Source organism: Cebus imitator, unplaced genomic scaffold (genome assembly GCF_001604975.1).
Source record: "Cebus imitator isolate Cc_AM_T3 unplaced genomic scaffold, Cebus_imitator-1.0 Scaffold55, whole genome shotgun sequence".
Lineage (NCBI taxonomy): Eukaryota > Metazoa > Chordata > Mammalia > Primates > Cebidae > Cebus > Cebus imitator.
Window position 1 is genome coordinate 6,323,821 of NW_016107370.1, and position 20,290 is coordinate 6,344,110.

At 42.8% G+C, this 20,290-nt stretch overlaps 1 protein-coding gene and 1 long non-coding RNA gene across 3 annotated transcripts in view; one reads left to right on the forward strand and one right to left on the reverse strand.

Annotated features, from left to right (window-relative positions):
- The window catches only part of BCL2 (BCL2 apoptosis regulator), a 202,565-nt gene that overhangs the window by 172,769 nt on the left and 9,506 nt on the right, over positions 1–20,290 (reverse strand). Inside the window, exon 2 of one of the 2 annotated variants that reach the window (XM_037738632.1) lies at positions 6,760–7,875. The exons of the other annotated variant lie outside the window; for it this stretch is intronic. Within the exon in view, the coding sequence (XP_037594560.1) occupies positions 7,678–7,875 (198 nt within the window). The 3' untranslated portion in view covers positions 6,760–7,677. Of the gene's footprint in view, positions 1–6,759; positions 7,876–20,290 lie in introns of those variants that run through there. 2 annotated transcript variants of the gene reach the window in all.
- Positions 12,830–20,290, forward strand: part of LOC108304607 — a 10,834-nt gene continuing 3,373 nt past the window's right edge. Inside the window, exon 1 of the long non-coding RNA XR_001825327.2 lies at positions 12,830–13,629. This is a non-coding gene — a long non-coding RNA (uncharacterized LOC108304607). The remainder of the gene's footprint in view (positions 13,630–20,290) is intronic.

The window sequence follows — 20,290 nt, forward strand, 5'->3', positions numbered from 1 at the left end:
AAACACAGCAGGAAGATGATCCCCTGAGCAAAGAAGATGGGGTGGGTTCAGAGCCTAGCAATCTTGCTAAGGAGTAGCAGGGAATGATGAAGAAAAGGTCATAGAGGTCAAAATGAAAGATGGAGAGAGGAACTTGAACAGCTGGATAAAAGGAAATGAAGACTTACCTAGGAGGAGAGGAGCCCTTTTAAAATAAAACAAAAAGTCAGGGTGGCTCATGCCTGTAATCCCAGCACTTTGGGAGGCCAAGGCAGGCAGATCACTTGAGGTCGGGAGTTCAAGACCAGCCTGGCCAACATGGTGAAACCTCGCCTCTACTAAAAATACAAAAATTAGCCAGGCATAGTGGTACATGCCTGTAATCCTAGCTACTTGGGAGGGTAAGGCAGGAGAATCGCTTGAACCTGGGAAGCAGAGGTTGCAGTGAGCCAAGATCATGCCACTGCATCCAGCCTGGGCGACAGAGTGAGACTCCACCTCAAAAAGACAAACAATCAGGGAAGAATTTTAATTAAATCGTCACAAAGTATAAGATAAACTGGAGGAAGGAGAAACTGGAGCAGGTGAGTGAATTTTCCCAGAGAAGAGTTAAGAAGGTAGTGGCAGCAAGACCACTGAGGAAGGAGTGGAGGGCACTAGAAGGATGCTGGGCTCAAAAAGCTGAGCAGAAGCTGGAAGAATGTGCCCTAGGGTTTGAGCCTGGGTGATCGAGATACTGATGAGAGCAGGAAGAAAAACTGTTGAGTCCAAGAAAGGTTTTGGAGGGATGATGATGAGTTTAGTCCTGGATTAAATATTTTGATTATGTGTTTAATTTGAACTGCCAACAGGAAGTCCAGATAGAAAGGGTCATCAGGAAATAGTATACAAGCAGAACTGGAATTTGCTGAAATACCCATTTGAGAATCAGCTACATACAGACGATACAGAAGCTGTAGGGATGAAAAAGGTCCCATGCAGGAGAATCAGGGAAAAAAGAGTGAGATGGTAAGTCAAGACAGACAGTCTTAAAGGACCTTCCTAACCATTTGCTCGACTTAAAAATGGAAATGAGGACGAGGTTTATTCCCTTAGAATACGTTTTTCATAGCAAAGAAGAATCATTCCTAAAACTGGTTTTTATCTTGAGCTAAAGAAAACACCTTAACACTTCATTCATAATAAGGACAATCGCAGTAATCCTGTGTGACAAAGCTCAGGATAAACGCCGTGGCAGGAATTTCACTACAGTGAGATAGTGGACTGGAAGGAGAGAAACAGGAGCCCTTGCTTTGGAGAGATCTCCTTTCATGGACTGGGTTCAGGCTTCACTCAGCAGGAAAAAGTCTGCAAGGCTTAATTAAATAAGTCCTTCTATTTGGTAGAAGGCAATGGAAAAGAATAACCTACTTCATTTAATTTGCAGTTGCCACAGATACAAAAACAAGAGAAGATATGAGCACTGTGTGGGCCGAATGTTTCTTTCCTACTCCCACCCTCATCCCACCCGGCTCTCTTTCCCAGGTCATTATTAACATATTTCAAAAGCCTCCGAGATGTTGATAAAGCGGCTCACCATCTGTGAACTCCTCCACCACAGAAGAGCGATAGGTCTCAAGAACAAACCTTCCTACCTTAGCATGGAACAAAAGCCTGACTTTGACACCCGGCACCCACAGCTGTTTTCCACGAATAGAAAGAACACAGCCAACCCAACTGGCTCTTTGAAGGTACGCCATCCTTTTCCTGTGGCCTAATTTATGCTGCAGATTGAAAAGTGCAAAAAAGCAAAAAATGGATAAGGTTTTCGCAAGAGTTACTTAGTAGATGCTGATTTTCTTCCAGTACCAAATGCTGGAGGCACATATGATTGGTTTTCATTTCTCTGTATTTGTCGAAAGAATCTCTAAATTGTTCCCCAAATGAATTATTATTTTGACTGGGGAGACTGAAGTTCATGGTTATTTTTAAAAACTACATTTGCAAAAAGTTATCACTCTTCTTACCAAAGACTCACGATACAGTGTTGATGAGAATGTGGCCTAGATGGACAGCTACCTTCAGGTATGCCTCATGCCCTTCAACAGGTCATCATTTGCACTAGAAATCAATACTCATCAAGTGTCAGCAGGGCCACAGCCCTGCACTGGGGATCATTCAGAGGAAGTTAAACACGAGAGTTTGCAATTGAAACCAAAGCGTACCATCACGATCTGTAAAAGACACAGAAACACATTAAAAAACAAACAGCCTTGGATTACTTAGTTCACTTGGAACTATTTTTGTCACACTATCAACCAAGGCCCTGGAGTACTCATGAGTATTTCTTTTTTTTCTCAATAAAGTGGGAAAAAATGCTGAAAGAATTTTTTAGATGTATTCCTTTCTTGTGTTGGAAAGATAATCTTACTGAAACAGACATGGAATCTAGCTTATGTCTCTCTTTTCTATTCTTAGAATCCTAAACAAAGAAACGAATGTCTAGAAGGTGCTTTGGGGAAAGAGTTAGAAGATTCCCACGGGAGGCAAGTTAAATTAGAGTGCAAGAAGGCTAGAGACCGATTTGAGTCAGTGCTGGGCTCACAGGAGGGCCAGGCGATAGGAGAAAGGGCTAGTGATGTGGACAGATCTTGAGAGTGACAACAGAGAGTCCAGGTAAGACCTAGTGAACGACTTCATAGATCAAGTACAGTGGTTTTAGTGGATAGGTCTGCATGTTTCTAATGACACAGAAATCTACAAAATAGTTCACTGGCTTTCAGAAAAATACCGGAGGGACTCATCACGAACTCCTAGCCCCACCCAACCCCACTGCAAAAAAGAAAGTAAATCATGCCCAATCCTTCAAAATATTCATATGCCCAGGGTTATTACTCTGGGCATCAGCTTGCCTGGGACCATCCTGGCCTCCTCTGTTGTCCCAGTATAATGATTAATAACACAAGTGTCTCAGCTTGGATGAGACATTTTTTGGTTATCCTAGATATGAAAGAATGGCAATCTAATAGGTTAAGATGAATATCAAGACAAAAGCCTTTAAAAAAGGCTTTCCTTTCTCATTGTGATTCAAGACTTTATACGGCGCACCCACACATACCGTGCTAGTTGGGGACTGGCACTCTGGTAATAGAGAGGGGGGCTTATGCACAGAAAGAAAGGGTTCCTGTGTGGTACCACCCAGGTACTCAGCAAATGGACAGCAAATAAATGGTCATTGAAGGAAGGCAATGAAAGAACCCTCTTCACCAATGTCTTGAATGAATGGTTTTTCAGCCATGACACATCGTACTGAGGAACGGCTTAAAAGTTCTCCTTGATTCTGAGAGTAAAATGAGTATGGGGGCAGAGAGCATCAGGCAGGCTTCCGCTGCAGAAAACGCTGCAAAGAAAGTGCTGAAGAAAGAAGCAATCTCCCACCACGCATGAGGGAAGGAGCTCAGGAGCTCTCTGCCAACTGCAGCAGGCACAAGACCAGAGGCAGAAGACTTCTGTGGTCTAGGCACCCTTCCTCCCACTGCAGGTGATGAGTAATAATAGCGACGGCTCTCGTGTCACAACCTGGCGGCTGCTGGACCCTCACTTTGGTTGGAGGGCGTGTCCTCACAGGGGAAGTCCAGAAGAGCCAAGCTGGGCTCTGAGCTCCATGCAACGTGCAAGATGTGCACCAGGACGACCTCAACCCTGGCAGGACTCCACCCCGGGACAACACGCCCACCCCACAGAGCCCAGCCAGGTTCTCAGTGGCCCCAAGCAGCTGGGATGGGAAAACAAGGTTTAGTACATGAAAGCAAAATACTCCTCCAGCCTGACTGCACTGCCTAGGATGACATTCTCTCTGATTCCACTGAACATCTTAAACCAAAACATACTCAAACCTTGAACATCAGCAGTGCTCGTACTTCTCTTTTTTGGGGTTGTGAAGGGAGGGTGGAGTGCTGCAGCAGAATAACAATTTTCAGCATAGGAAAATCCCCAGTATGCAGGTTGACACCTGCTTTATTTATTTTCCTCCCAACCAAGTTAAATAATCACCAACAGTTCTCTGAGATATCTTCCACTGAGATTAAAGGAATGACCAGCAAGAAACTGTGTATGTGTTGAGGTGGTATGGGTGTGGGTTTTCAACAGGGAACACTCCTGGAAGATGGGACAGCGGGCTTTGAGGGGGTAGCATTGTGAAAGAGACTGGGGTGTCCAGAGGACCTTGGATGTCTGGAATATTCACATGAGTGTTTATTCAGAAGTTGGGCGGGGGGAGATAAGTACATATAGAAATATCGTAACCAGTTTTTCTCCATTAAATACACCAAAACAAAGGAAAAGGGGATCAAAGTATAGCCAGTAACTTGAAAAGTCCCATCTCAAAATCTAAAGTAAGATTTCAAAATAGGACACGCTTTCATAGATTACGTACATTTATGGAAACTCTTCCTCACCCAGCTCCTGATCTTTTATAGGTACCTATCATGCAACAGTTCAGTTTTAAATCTTTTTTAGGAACCAACTGGCTACCAGAGACCTTCACTCCTGTGCTTTTTTTCTCTTTTTTTTTTTCAAATCTAGCATCTCCTTTCCATGTGATGCACTATGCTTGGAGCTGGCAGAGCAAAAGCCTGTCATTCTTAAAACATGAAGAGAATAATTCAGCGCCTTATTTTGTGATCACAGAGAATGCAATTAATACTTTGGCTGTCTTGGTATGTAGACCAAACCTTCTGCCACAGTGTTTTGCGGCGCTGTTGTCCAGGGCAGCTCTGCCAATCTTTTCATTCCAACAGAAATGATGCCAGACTTCCCGGTGCTAAGCAAAGTATAATGAGGCGGAAGAGGTGGCTGGAACCCTCAGTGAGGGAATGTGCTCCTGGGATGATTGTCTGCAAAATACAAAGCTATCCCAAGATCCAGCGGCTTTTGTCTCCCTGCATTTATGAAACCGAATTAAAATAAATTATTTTAAAAGCAAAAGTAGTTAGGCTGGGCATGGTGGCTCACACCTGTAATCCCTAGACTTTGGGAGGCCAAGGCCAATGGATCATCTGAGGTCAAGAGTTCAAGACCAGCCTAGCCAACATGGTGAAACCCCATCTCTACTAAAAATACAAAAAATTAGCCAGCCGTGGTGGCACACGCCTGTAGTCCCAGCTACTCATGAGGCTGAAGCAGGAGAACCGCTTGAACCCAGGAGGCTGAGGTTGCAGTGAACAGAGATAGCACCACTGCACTCTTGCCTGGGTAACACAGAGTGAGACTGCATCTCAAAAGAAAAAAAAAAGTTGTTAAATTCTTACGTCATTCATCCATGGTTTGGAAGCTTTTTAATTCATAGAAGGTGTAAGACAGGGAAAATAGTTCTAAACAGAGAATACGCAGTGATTTACTAAATCATATGAGCAATGTGGGGGAATTACTATCTGTGTAACACTAGACTCTGAAGATAAGAGATAAGAAATAATTATAATTCATAGAAACTGTAGGGACAAGGAGAATTGAGAGAACCAAGAAAGACAAGTAGGTATAAACGTTTTTAGCTATTACACCACAATACATATGTATTGGCTATAGTTGTAAAGAAATCCGAGACCCCACCTGTGTCTACCAAGGGCGGTCCAGGCCAATGATCTCATTTACCATAGACCTCAGTGCCCCCTGCACATCAACAGCAGAAAGAGCAGCAGTGAGACGCAAAATCTTTATATCATCATTGATAGCTTATTAATATGATCCTTGGCGATTCTCTGGCCTTTGAAACTCATAGAATCACAAAATGTTAGTGAGAGACCCTCTAACTCAACTCCCTCATATGCAGATGAAAATGAAAGCTCAGAAGAGTATATGATGTGCCCGAAGAGCAAACGCCTGGCGGGTCAGAAGAATACAACCCAAGGCCCCCTTGCCCTAAATGTCCTCAACAGCTACGCAGATCTCACCCACATCCGCCTCCTATTCTTGGCCTCTATCATTTCTCTCTTCTTCCTTAGAACTGCACCTCCCCATCCTTTTTCCGAAGCCCTCCCCAGTGGTGGGTGACTTCCTGGGTTGGATCCTTTGCCTCTTTGGTTCAGGGTACCTGCCTTGTTCTTCCATCCCTCAGGGACTAAAGCCCAGTCTCAGGATTTTCTGACAGGTGGGATCCACCAACCTTGCCTGACGCTGCCAGGAATTTGCCCTAACAGCAGCCAACTCCCAACACAAGGAAACACCCTCTGGTTGTGACCACATACTTGTCTCCCCCTGAGCCTGCCCTTCCCCGATGGGCCTCAAAATTCAGCAAGTCTTACTTTTACACTGAATATCCACTACAAGCTTTGATTACTGTGTTTTATTAGCCAGAGGCAGGACATGTTTGTGTGTATTTACGTACACATGCAGACAGAAATAATTATAAGTGGGCTGTGTTCTATCACCTTTGGTACAGAAATAGAAGTAAACATTTCCAGGGCTACATTTTCGTTTATTTCTAATAGGCACTGGAATAGAAGTCGAAAGGCTGAAGTTCCATTTCCAACCTTCCTAACCCAGCTGTAATGGTCCAGGCTGGCAAGAGTTAAAACTACTGAAGTCCTTTTCCTGAGACAAGGTCTCGCTCTGTCGCCCAGGATGGAGTGGAGTGCAATAGCACAGTCGTGGCTCATTGCAGCCTCAACCTCCCTGGGTTCAAGGGATCCTCCCATCTCAGCCTCCCAAGCAGCTAAAACTACAGGCAACCGCCACCATGCTTGGCTTAATTGTTTTGCATTTTGTAGAGACAGGGTTTTGCCAAGTTGCTCAAGCTAGTCTTGAACTCCTGGGCTCAAATGATCCTCCCGCCTTGGCCTCCCACAGTGCTGGGATTACAGGTATGAGCCATCATGCCCAGCCAGAAACTACTGAAGTTGTATATCTGGCTTGAGCTTTTAGAGCAGGCTGGCAAGAGTGATCTCTTATACTTCAATATACTCATCTGTGAAAGTATAGTAAGGCCTTCCCTGCCCAGCTCAGCAGACTGACTATGGGAGCCACAGAACGTGAATATGAACGCACTTTGAAAAGGGTTACACAACCGTAGCTCATCTGCAGAAAACAGGAAAGGTCTTTCCGTCCTCCTACATAGTAATATCCAACTACGGGAATAAAATGGTGACCACACTGTGCAATAAATGGTTAGCAGTCTAGACCAGTGCCGTCCAATAGAAATATAATGGGAACCACATATGTATTTTTAAATTTTCTAGTGATCACATTTATTTTATTAAACTAATATGTCCAAAATACTATCACTTCAACATACAATTAATATAAAAATTACTGATAAAATATTTTGCATTCATTTATTCATACCACACCTTTGAAATCCAGTAAACCTGGGGAGTATTTTTTTACAGTCCAATCGCATCTCAATTCAGACTGGCCACATTACATGAGCCTGGTGGCCAGAGGTGTCCAGTGGCTGCTACAGCCATGGCACTGGAGGGGGCGGGAGATTTTAGACACAATGTTATGGTGTCACTCCTTGGTGTCAGGAGGCAGCCTTCTCTCAGTGTCTAGCACAGTGCCTTTTAGTGACTACATGCCCAATCAACACGTGTGGGATGAATAAATGTTTGGATATATACTGTGATTACAGAAAATCTCTGGGATAAGAGGAAGAATAAAGGACTTTTTGAAAAAGCATTAGTCTGTGTTGACCTTTTCCTGTTCCCAAAACACAGAAGTCTTGGCTCACGGACTGCCGAAGGGAAAGTCGCTGCTCAGAATGAAATTCCAGGCGTGGCATCGGCCGATGGGGTGAGCCATTCCTTCGCAAGCCACCTTTAGCCTGCCTCTCTGCGGACTTGCCTGGCCTCTCAAGTGGCTGCTTCTAAAAGCCCAGGAACACTGCTGAAAACAGATGAGCACGTGTCCCTGGAATCCGTATTCCTGTGAAATCATTTGCATTCTGTTAGGCAAATTTGCATAAAATTGGAGCCAAGAGAGCTTGGCTGGGTTTCCAGGCCGGCACTCTCTCTCTCTGTGCTGCTATGGCCACCACTATTTATCACCATTTACGAGGGTGGTCGAGCAAGACAGACCCACAATTAGAATCGGCACACAAATGGAATCACTTCCCTATGCTGACATGAAAATCAGTGTCCTCTCTGGTAAATGAGTGAAGGAACTCCGAGCTATAATCTGGCTGCTGCATCCTTTGTTATGACAAGAGTTTATTTTACACGACTCTGACCTATGGCTTGAAAACACAGCTTCAGTTGCAGATGTAATGATCCAGAACGCCACAGATACCTGAGTGCCAAGGAACTCGGATTCTGGCCCATGGGCCACCTGGGAAACCAAACTCACCACCCTTCATTCCAGAAAGCCAAGGGCTTCGACTCCTAAAGCAAGGTTTACCCTAAAGGGCCTCTCCTCCTTTTGGCTAGCTATGCTGAGGGCGAATTCCAGGCAAGATGCGGATAGCTGCCCCTAAATGCACACACTCATCTCTTCCTTTGGGCCAAAGGACAGGAGTCAAGTCACAGTGATGCCCAACCTACCCATGGCCAAGGGAACAAGGCAAATTACACAACGGAGGAGGACAAGGTGGAAGGAAAAACACAGAAAACAATGCAATGCTATTTCACATTTTGTTATTTTTATCTCAACTGCCTCTTTCTAGGACGATTCTCCAGAGAAATTCCATTTTCATTACAAAACTAGTTTCTTATGCCAGGGAAAAGGCTTCAGAGCTGTTATCATTGCCACTGTTATTTCTACTGAGGTCATCTCAGATGGCACGTCTACGTGAGATAAATGGTTTCCTAAACAGGCTTCTCTGCATCCTGCCACTACAGAGGTTTGCCCCGAGTCATCACTTCTGAGACCTTGAAAGAAGCAGCTTCCTGGAAGGCTCAAAAGCTGGGCGGCAGCAGAGCGTCAGACTTAAGGGCACCAAGTACTCTGAAACTGCCTGGGTTCAAATTCCAGCTCAGTCACCCAAACAGCTGAAATGAGTCCCCTCTGCAAGCTTCGGCGTTCTCATCTGCAAGACAAGGATGAAAACACCGCTGGCTCCCAGGACCGTTATAACAAAGAAATACGCGAATAGCGACAGAATGTTTAGAAAGCATTGGGCAAAGTACAGGTCATGTGAACCTCTGCCTTATCACTGTCATGAGAACAGCTGGGTGTCACTTTAACACTTGCTAGTACTGCTTGTCATGTGTGCCCAGCTGCCTGTCCATTCATTCATTTGATCAATATTATTGAGTGTCTACTATGTGCTTGCTTTGCACTGAGCACTGAGAATTCAGCGACGATCAGCTGTGCACAGCCTTGCTGATTCTTCTTTAGAACACCTTTTCAGGTAGTCACCCTGGCAGTTCCTACTCCCCATGCCTCAGGGCAGCTGCCCAGCAACTTCACCTGGGCACCTGACCCCACCTTCCCATTTGGCCCCCTTGATGCCCTCACTGCCACCAACACGCTACTGTCAGCAGTGTTTTCATCAACAAAAAAATCCGGTCGTGTCACTTACTATCCTGCTAGAAACCTTCACTGGCATTCCACTGCAGGAAAGATCCAATCGAACTCCCCAGTGGGGCACACAGAGCCTTGGAGAGTGAGCCTCCAATATCTTCCCACTTATCCCCTTTCCAATCCATCTCCAAACCCCTTTCTTCTGGTCACGCTGACCTTTTTGCCATTCCCAAACTTGGCAGGCCCTTCAATTCCTCTGCTTATTTGCATATGGTACCCTTTCACATTCTCCAGAGAGCAAGATCTCTTTCTTTTTTCTTTTCTTTTTTTTTCTCTCCCCCTCCCTCTTTCTTTTTGAAAAAACTCTTACATATCCTTCAAGCCCGGGCCAAATGGCACCTTCTCTGTGAAACCATCCTTAACTTTCCCAGGAAAAAACTCACTGGACTGTAATAGATCTGTTTATGTGTCTGTTTCCCCAGGAGACTGCCTTCCCCCCCCCCCCAGGGCCAGAGATCATGTCCAGAAACCCAGTAGGCACAAAGAATGTGGAACAAACAAATGACCACATTTTATTGTACAGTGGTTTCAAAATGAAGTCAGGAGGCAGAATTAAGGCTGCGAAGCAGCTCCTCACAAAAACCACTCTATGCTCCTGCAGCAGGGGAGGCAGCTATTCTAAATATGTGCCCAATTTAATTTATGTGCAGACAGAATAATTTAGATGCAGTAAGGCAGCAAAAGTTCCCCCAGAAATTACATCCCTATCCACTTGAGTCAAGTTCCTACTAATTCTCTACTCTAGAAAGGGAGGTCGAAGACGAAAAAGAATGAAAGAAGTCAGCGAATGCCCCCGGAGGTCTCTGCCTATTTAACATACATATTTACTTTGATATTGCTTGGCTTCCTCTCTTTCACTACAGTCTGCAATGAATCATTTCACATAAGTAAATTTTTCAGATGACTGCAGCCTAAACTTTTAAAAAATTTTAACCATTTGGAATGGAGATATTTCTGCAACTTACTACCCACTTTCCCTGAACGCTTCGGCTGTTTCTACAGAAAATAACTCTGTCTTGATGACTCAGCAGCATCATTAGGAATCACTAAGACCGTCCTGTGCTACGGATCCAGAATCTCTGTGACTGCCTGCCCCACACAGAAAAGCCTCAGAGCCTCCTGAGCTGGTTTTAAGACCATTTTTGTCTTCTTTCTTGCTGTCAAACTCTAAGATAATTCTTCAAATAATTTACAGGCCTCCATGACCTCCTCTGTCAGGTCAATTCTAATTTAATGTATTTCCTGTTTCTATTCACTTGGGGGGAAAATGATAACCAACTTTGTGAGGAAACGGGCTTTTAAAAAAGCAAATGGTATGGAATATTATTCAGCCTTAAAAAGGAATGAAATTCTGATGCATGCCACGACGTGGATGAACTCTGAAAATACGTTAGGTAAAACAAACTAGATACAAAAGGACAAATATTGCCTGATTCCCCTGATGGCAGGAATCAAAGTCTTCCTTGAAGAGTCAAATTCATAGAGACAGAAAATAGAATAGTGGCTACCCAGGACTGGGGAGAAAAAGAAACAGGGAGTTATTGTTTAACGGATAGAGTTCCCATTTGGAATCAGATGGTAGTAATGGTTTACACAACAACGGTTTATGTAACAATGTAAGTGTGCTTAATGCCACTGAACTATACATTTAAAATTGGTTAAAATGGTAAATGTTATGTATATGTTAACTCACACACCATATACATATATACCTATGTATATATCTGCATATTTATACAGATAGATGTTTACATGAACTGGTTGAGAAGGGTGGCTGAGCTCTCATGGGTAACAGGTATGACTTTAGCATATGAACTTCGTGGCATCCCTCTGCACACAAGTGGCTGAAATTATGTCCTAGTTCTCAGTTGTGATTCAGACCGTCATCAAGAAACTAAGATCTCTGAAGGTGTTAATGTCTTTTGCAGTCATAAAGATCTTTTACTCACAAATTACAGTACTGGTGACAAGCAGGCACTCCTAGCTTCTTGGAGGACATTATGAATAATTCCCAAGAGAACTGAGCTCCAGAAGGGGCGGGGCTTTGTCCTTTTCACACAGGAAACCAGTGCGCCTGTCCACCACACAGAATCCAAAGTTACTCTTCCTTTGTCCTGAGATCAACATCTAGAACTAAGAGGTCACATGTAAAGCTGTTAAAAGAGCAAAAATACTGATTATCTGAATTCACTAGGATCTTAAGGATATGTAAAAACTATATAAAGCGGTCTTTTAAATATTACAATGTCGGATTATAGCTTATAAATGAAACATTTTAGGTGATATTGGACCAGTATTTTTAAAGCAGTCTGGCCTATAAAAGAGAGAGGAGGCTGGGCACAGTGGCTCACGGCTGTAATCCCAGGACTTTGAGAAGCCAACGCGGGTGGAGCACGAGGTCAGGAGATCGAGACCATCCTGGCCAGCATGGTGAAACCCTGTCTCCACTCAAATACAAAACATTAGCCAGCATGGTGGCGGACACCTGTAATCCCAGCTACTCCAGAGGCTGAGGCAGGAGAATCACTTGAACCCGAGAGGTGGAGGTTGCAGTGAGCTGAGATCACACCACTGCACTCCAGCCTGGCAACAGACTAAGACTCCATTTCCAAAAAAAAAAAAAAAAAAAAAAAAAAGAGAGACAGAGAGAGAGAAAAGAAAAAGAAAAAAAAGACAGAGAGAGAGGAAATAGCTGGTGGCTTGTTCAGTTCAACTAACACAGAGCCTGGGGTTTGGGGAGCATGGTGGTGAACTCTGTCTTGCTTAATGAAAGGTCACTATTGTCCCTCTGCCTGAATAATAATTTCCCTTCCTTTTTTGCTTCCTTATGAAGTACCATGAAGTTCACTCTAAAAAGTCATAACATGTTATGCCCAGGGAAGATGTTGAATTGAAATTTTTAAATATGTGCTTTATTAAACAAACCACTCAAAACATTATTTTTGTCCTTCTGAAGAGTGACTTATTCTGCACATGAACTTAGATTGAGTTAAATATTCAACCTATATGTTTCATAACACAACAGATATGTAAATAAATGAGAAAGCAGGAAAAAAAAAAGAGGTTTAGTAAGGATGCAGTAAGAGTTTCCTATCTTGTCAGAATTTCGTGTTTCTTTTAAGAAAGTAGTTTCCTGGCCCATGCTGAAACTCCCTTAGCCCTGCAAATAACACAAGAGCATCCTGTTCAAATGTTATTATGGAAACACTGTGCTGTTCTGGGCCAAATGTATCCAAATTAAACTGAGGGGGATGGAAAGAACTCTCCCTTGACACCCCTGGTTGCTGAAGGTGAGTTTGTTTTTAAGTAGAATAAAATTTACAGCTGAATATGAAAACAGATACAGCTTCATCTTGTAAACTTGAGTAACATGCCATTCCACCTCTGGACTCTAGAAGAAAAAAACACTAAGGTCATGCTTAAAATAAAAAAGAGTGAAGGGATAAGGATCATACCAGAGGTAAAACCGCAGACTTTCCCCACCTTTTTATTAAGGTATTAGGCAGGTTACAATTTGACAGTGAGATCATTTCTCTGGAACCAGGAAGGCACTGTGGGTTTGTTTTGCCAACACACACTCTGACCCCTGTGAGAGCTTCTGAATCAGGTGCCCGGTCTTGGTAGGAAGCAGTGATTACTACTTATTTTTCAAAGGCTATTTAAACAGACTCTAGGAGTCAAAAGGGAGACAGAAAAAAAGTTTCATTTATTTTCTAACTACAAAAGAACTTGAAATTCCATGTTGTAAGAAAGACTTCACCTTCTGCTTACTAACTGGCTTCCTAAAGAACCCAAAAAGTCACGTGCATAAAGTTGTGCTTTTGTAATATGTTTATGTTTAATTTTTTTTTTAATTTAAGTTCCAGAGGACATAAACATCACTTGGATTGCCTAAATAACGAATGCTGGTTTAGCCTCTTACCAGGAAAAGTCTTTGCAGAACCTCTGCTTCCACATCTATAAATCCACTTCTTGCCCTCTGGGAGACCTTATTGAGGTTAAATAATCTCCTCTCCCTAAAAGTGTTAAATCTAGGGTCTGGCACATATTGGGATTCACTAAATATTCATTTCCTTCCTTCCTCCCGACATTTGGTGATTGAGGCCAATGACCAACGCTGTGATAAATGGAAATGGGGAAGATGAGGAGGATGAGTAAGTAAGGAAAAGAATGCTCTAAACATTTTAGCCAAAAATAGAAAAAGTCTCTTTCAAGTCTACATTGTTCGCGGTAGCTTATTTACTATTTTTAAGGTACAACACTGTTCTCAACTATTAATGAAGAAAAATCCATTACATCTCCTCTGTATAGCCTGCAATACTGCTAGAAAAATATTGTCCCCTCAGCACCCTTCTATTGCACTGCCCTGTTTTCTTTACTTCGTAGCCCTTATGTTATATTGTTAATTATTAAGTTGTTTACTATTCTGACTTCCTCACAATGTGGGATTCACAAGAGACAGAAGAGTTCTTACCTGTCATGTGTATAGCTCCAACCCCTGGAACAATGATTGGCACAGGATAGGCTCTTTATAAATATTTGTTGATTTAATGAACTCGCAGTAACATGCCCTTTAACATGGTGGAAACCCTACTGATGAAGACTCCACCATTCTTAAAATTCAAAAAAATGCATGCCAAATATTTTTTGGTCACCTAAAAGGAGAAGCCTAATTTTATTTTTTAAATTGTATTTCATTACTAAAGGAGATGGTGTCTCAGTTAGAGCCCTATGAGCAAATTTAAAGACTCTGAAGGACTTTTTCATATTTATTAGTGTTTGTTCTTTTTATTTTTTTGTTTTAAAATTTTTCAACTTATTTTAAGTTCAAGGGTACATGTACAGGTTTGTTACAGAGGTAAACTTGTCTGGGTTTATTGTACAGATGATTTCATCCACTCAGGTATCAAGCCTGGTACCCATTAGTTATTTTTCCTGATGGTCCAATGTGGCATTTTCTTGGGAAAAAAGATGGAAGATGGAAGAGCAACATTCATAGGCCTACACACCTATGGACACGTCTGATTAAAGCTAATCGCAACCTTCAAAAATAATAAACAAGGACTGAGGGATTCAAAGAAATAAAGGCAGCAAACAGCATGTTAATATAACACCATTACTCGTCAGGTGTCAGCAAGCGAAAACAGTCACACGTGTTCATCTAATTCTAGTTTGCCCCTGTTGAAAGGAGCTGTTTTACAGGGCTGTCTCTTCACGTGTTAGAGACCTCGCACAGCAATCCTACTACTGTCCTTCACTAGCATCCAAGCCCACCTGGCTCACAAGCACATCCTCACAGGGTCTTCAGCTGATGTGTATGCACCAAATGGAAGCAACAAGATGCCCCTCCGCAGCAAGCATGAGCAACACTGCAAAGGCTGAATCAAAGGAAAAGTAACCAGAAAGAAAAGACTGCATTCCAATTTCCCTGAAAATGTTTGAAACAGAAAGAAGTAGAGTATACTAGTTTTCAAAATGCAATATATTTAAGTCTCTACCTTGCAATCTTGTGTCCTTATGAACACATATCCAGAGAAGCAGCACAGGATAAAGAAATATCTACCGGACTCCCAAGCCAGGGAATGAATAGCAGCTCCTCCTTTGCTTATTGGCTCTTACACACCTTTGTTGGCCAAACTTTCTTCTTTATGTGGGAATAAACAAATAACAGTGTGTGGGGGGAGGAAAGTAGGGAGAAGTTGAACTACAATACTTGCCTTGCTTGGGGTTGTTGTGAAGATCAAATGGGCCAACAGATACGGAAGTTTTTTTTTTTTGGAAATTTTAAAATCCTACATAAAGGCAAGATACCACTGTATTTTTTCACCTGAAAAAAAATTCCTTGAAAACTGCCTTTCATAATTGAATTCTTTCCTCAAACATACTTTTATTAACTGATGGTTAATAAAGCAGTGAACTCTAACAAAATAGAGTTTTTAACCAGACTATATTTTTATAAGTGAAACAAGAAAAAATATATATTTGTATAAGGTCAGGTGAGGTGACCCATGCCTAAAATCCCAGTACGTTGGGAGGCTGAGGCAGGAGGATTGCTTGAAGCCAGGAGTTTGTGACTAGCCTGGGCAACAAAGTGAGATCCAGTCTCTACAAAAGACAAGACAAAAATTATCTAGGTGTGGTGGCAAGCACCTGTGGTCCCAGCTACTCAGGAGGCTGAGGTGGGAGGATCGCTTGAGCCTGGGAGTTGGAGGCTGCAGTGAGCTGCCTCGAACAGCACTGGCGTCACTGCATTCTAGCCTGGGCAACAGAGCAAGACCTCATCTCCAAAAACAACAACAGCAACAAAACAAACAAAACAACAACAACAAAAACCACAGAAAACAGCATTTGTATATAACCAGAACAATGACCACATTCTTTCCAAATTATACAGAAAGACCAGCAAATCTCAAGACGAAATGAGCCATGTTCTGAAGCATTCAGTCAATCATTACCTCCTCCAAAAAAATCTCTCCGCTCTAGTCCTAATCATTGTGCAAAGCTAGCAATTCTTTCTGTTCCCACTACCATTCCTCTAGGTCAGGCCCTTGGTCTCTTGCCCATTTGCTGAAAGAGGCTCCTATCTGGTCACTGTTTGCTCCCCCGTCTCATTAACGGTCTGGAGTGGAGTCAGAGTGATGTATCCAAAACAAACCCTTCCAGGGTGGGCCACCTCTAGCATCATCTTTCTGACCCACCCACTTGCACGCTCCACTCCAGCCAGCCTGAACTCTTCAGTTCCTGCAGTCCACCATGTGGCCTCTTGCCTCTGGCCTTTGTTCCCGAAGTTCTGCCTAGGGCCACAATTGCTTCCTCCCACCCACTTCACTAGATTGATTCCTGCTCATCCTCAGGCTTCAGTCCCCTTCCTGGGAAGACTTCCCTGACTCTAATAAATGCCCCCACTATTGCTGCATCTGTTCTCATAGCTTTAAGCACGCTCTCCTGCAGTTGCTGTTGAATGGTCTTCACTCCCCCAGACCAAGCTTGTCCAACCCATGGTGGGTGGACGGCTCTGAATACGGCCCAACACAAATTTGTATACATACTTTCTTAAAATATTATGAGATTTATTTTTTGCTTTTTTTTTTAACTCATCAACTATCATTCATGTTAGTCTATTTCATGTTAGTGCATACATGTTAGTGTATTTCATGTGTGGTCCAAGACAATTCTTCTTCTTCCAATGTGGCCCTCGGAAGCCAAAACACTGGACACCCCTGCCCTAGACTAGCAGCCATGCCTCTCTTGCTCTTGCTTCCCACTTCTCCAGGACCTAGCTAATTTTTTTTAAAAAGTATGGTATAAATGAATAACTGATCTCTTGTTCTGTCCGCTTTAATCACGTAACTGAGTGCAAAGAAACAATTATTCACTTAAAAACACAGAGATGCAAGTGGGTCCTTTGCCATAACAATGAGGCAACTCTTTGTCAATATCCTGCCATGTCAAATAGGTAGAGAAGTTTTAAAGAAAAGCCGAGTATCCCAACTGACATGAAATTTCCCTATATTCTCCATATTTTAAAAGCACTGGTTTACTCATCGGTCGTGCCCTTTAAGTATTCCTTACAAAAGGTATTTTCAAATTCCAATGACATGTACTTTCATCGGTTAATTTTTAATTGAGCCAAATATTAAATGCTCACATTAACCAGACAAAGCATTTTTAGCTACTGATTTGCAGTGACAGCTTGTGTTATTCTCACACACAGGCCAAGCATGAAATAGAAAACTAATAACCCCTTAACTGTATTCTCAAAGTATCATTTATGGGAAAGAAAACTACATTCAAAGGAAACTTGCAGAATGGCTGTCATTTTTTTTTTCTCTGAGCCACAAGCTGTTACAAAGCAGGGGAGCTCATTTTCTCACAGATACGGACAAGCTCAAGAATCCCACTGTCACTGGATGTATTCATTAAGGAGGAATCTGGCAGCAGCACAGGGGACAGATACTTTGGAGAACAGGCCAATTATCTGGGTGTCCTTTATAATTTGAAGTTTCTGAATTCACTCATAGATAAGCCGCTTGAAGAGGGCCTGGCAATGGGAACATAACGCGCAGATGGCCACTGAAGAAACGAGAGGGAGGAAGGGAGGCTGGAAGAGAGAAGAGAATTTGCTTGTGGTTTCATTCATGGGGACAAATCTACAATCTGACACATTCATCTTTTTTAAAAGCCCCTGGAGAAGTATGGTCAAGCTTCATTACAAGTAAACAAATCAAAATCTTTCCCAAACAGATGACAACTGATGCTTTGAGTTTGCTTCATGCCAAGGGATGAGGGTTCTCAAAATACAAATTCCATCAGTTGTTAAAACCACAGATAGGCTGTGATGCTGCCTTCAACCAGAATAGAGAACTTAGCCAAAAGCTGCCAGGCAGTTGTTTTATCTGAGACATCCCGGGTGGTCTTCTTGGTGAGCAGTGTCTTCAGAAATGAAATCGTAGGGTCTCCCACCTCTGGGAATGCTGAAGTGCACTGACTTCCACCTTCAACTGGCTGCTTGTTTTTATGGGAGAAGAACGCGGGGATCATTCATCCTTGTGACTTTTATGCTGCAGTTCTTTTCATATTTGAGCTACAGCACTGATCAGAGTTAAAATCCACCTTGCTCCCGAACCTGGGGCTGGCCCTGCTTTCTGTAATGATAGGGTGATGGATAATCTCAGCCTTCAAAACCCTTTCAGTCTGGGTTAGGCTTGAGATGTGAAACAGAAAGAATGAGACAAATAGGCACGTGTATGTAGACTGTGTGTCTACAACCTTTGTATAAACAGATAGAATGTGACAACCAGCAGGCTGGTATCTATATAAGCATTAAGGACCAATAAATGTCAAATGTTTAATATAAAGCAAAATCTAGATTTCTCTTTAGGAATAAATGATATAGGTTTTCAATTCAGTGAAGAGGATGAAATCAAAACACTTAATAGGTATTTTTCTTCTTTCATTTCTATTGAATATTAATGAATCTGTAGGATGGGACATTTCAGACAACACATACTCACGTACACACACACACACACACATTATAATAAAAGAAGTAGAAGAAAATTAATCCTGCTTAGGATGAATTGCTCAAAATGCTTCTAACATAATCATTTTATTCATTCATTCAACAAATAAAATCGTTGTGTGTGCCTACTATACCAGGTGCCAGGTTGAATTTAATAGAAGAAATATTTTATTAATAAGGAAGTCCCAGTGAGAAAGGACACCTTGATTTTGTAAGACCTAGAGTCACACGTAGAGAATACTATTAGGATATTTCGAACAATACTAATTTGACTCAAGTTGAAGTATTGGTTAAGTTGGCAACTGGTAGTGGGGAAGCCAAGCTTTCAACAGTAAAGCTTCAAGTTACCCGCCTTAACCCAATCCATGCAATCTACAGATCGCTCTTGGGAAAAGTGGGTGCAAACAGCAGTAGTAAAAGAAGATAGCATAAGCAGTAGCAGTTAGGACCACTTTGGGCACGAAAGAAGGCAAAAGGGAAACCTACATGATTTGTGGGGAAAGGCTTATTACGGTTCCGCCTCAGTTTCTCTCTTGAGCTCCAGGTCCTCATGTCTAAGGCTTACTGAGCATTTCCACTTGGATATCCTATTGGAACGTCCAAAATTAAATCCATCACATGTACCCCACAAAGCAGTAACTGTTCTTATCTTTCCTTTCTCTCTGAAAGACAGTATCATTTTTTGAGCCAGCTAGGATGGCACTTGAGTCCTGATCCTTTCCCTCCCTCATTCCTCACATTCGACCTGCTGTCGGTCCTTTGATTCTATACTTGCATCAGTCCTGCCCCTTCCGTTCCACCACTGTGCTTCAGACCTCACACCTGGTCTCCCCGTCCAGGCTCAGTCACTGTCAATCTTCCTCAAGCCCATGCATCCCGCCTTGTCTCAGAACCTTTGCAACATCCTTTCACATCCCTGGTACAGCTAAACATAGCTGTCCCTCCGTACCCTCAGGGGATTAGCTCTGGGAACCCTGATGGAGATCAAAATCTGAAGATGCTCAAGTCCCTGATATTAAATGGTAGTACTTGCATATAGCCTGCAGATCCTCCTATATACTTTATTTTTTTGTCTCTTATTTTTTTTAGACAGAATCTCGCTCTGTCGCCCAGGCTGGAGTGCATGGCACCATCTCAGCTCACTGCAACCTCTGCCTCCTGGGTTCAAGCAAACTGAGTAGCTGGGACTACAGGCGCAAGCCACCAAGCTCAGCTAATATTTGTATTTTTGGTAGAGACAGGGTTCCATCGTGTTGGCCAGGCTGCACTTGAACTCCTGACCTCAAGTGACCTGCCCACCTCAGCCTCCCAAAGTGCTGGGATTACAGGCCTGAGCCATCATGCCTGGCCTACCCCATATATTTTTGATCCGAAGTTGATTGAATCCATGGATGTTGAACCCAAAGATAGGGAGGGCTGTTTATACAAGTTTCTAAACTTAGTATGCAGTGGTAAGTTCTCAAAACTATGGACTTATCTCAGGAGAGTTCTCCATGCCCCAGTCAAATCAGACTCTCCACAATTCCCCAAACACAGCTTACACATTCCCGCCTGCTTCGATGCCTCCGGTTCCACTACCTGAAATACCTTCTCCCCATGTCTCCTACCTCTTCTCTAAAACTTGTCTCAAAATTATCTCCTGCATGACACTCTTCAGATACCACTGTAGCTGGGTTGGGCCTCTCTGTCTACTACACATTGCCAAGGATTACAGTGATTTGCATCCTTGTCTTGGGCCCCTACTGATTGCTAAGTTCCTTGAAGGCAAAAGTGATCTTAGACATTTTTTTTTTTTTT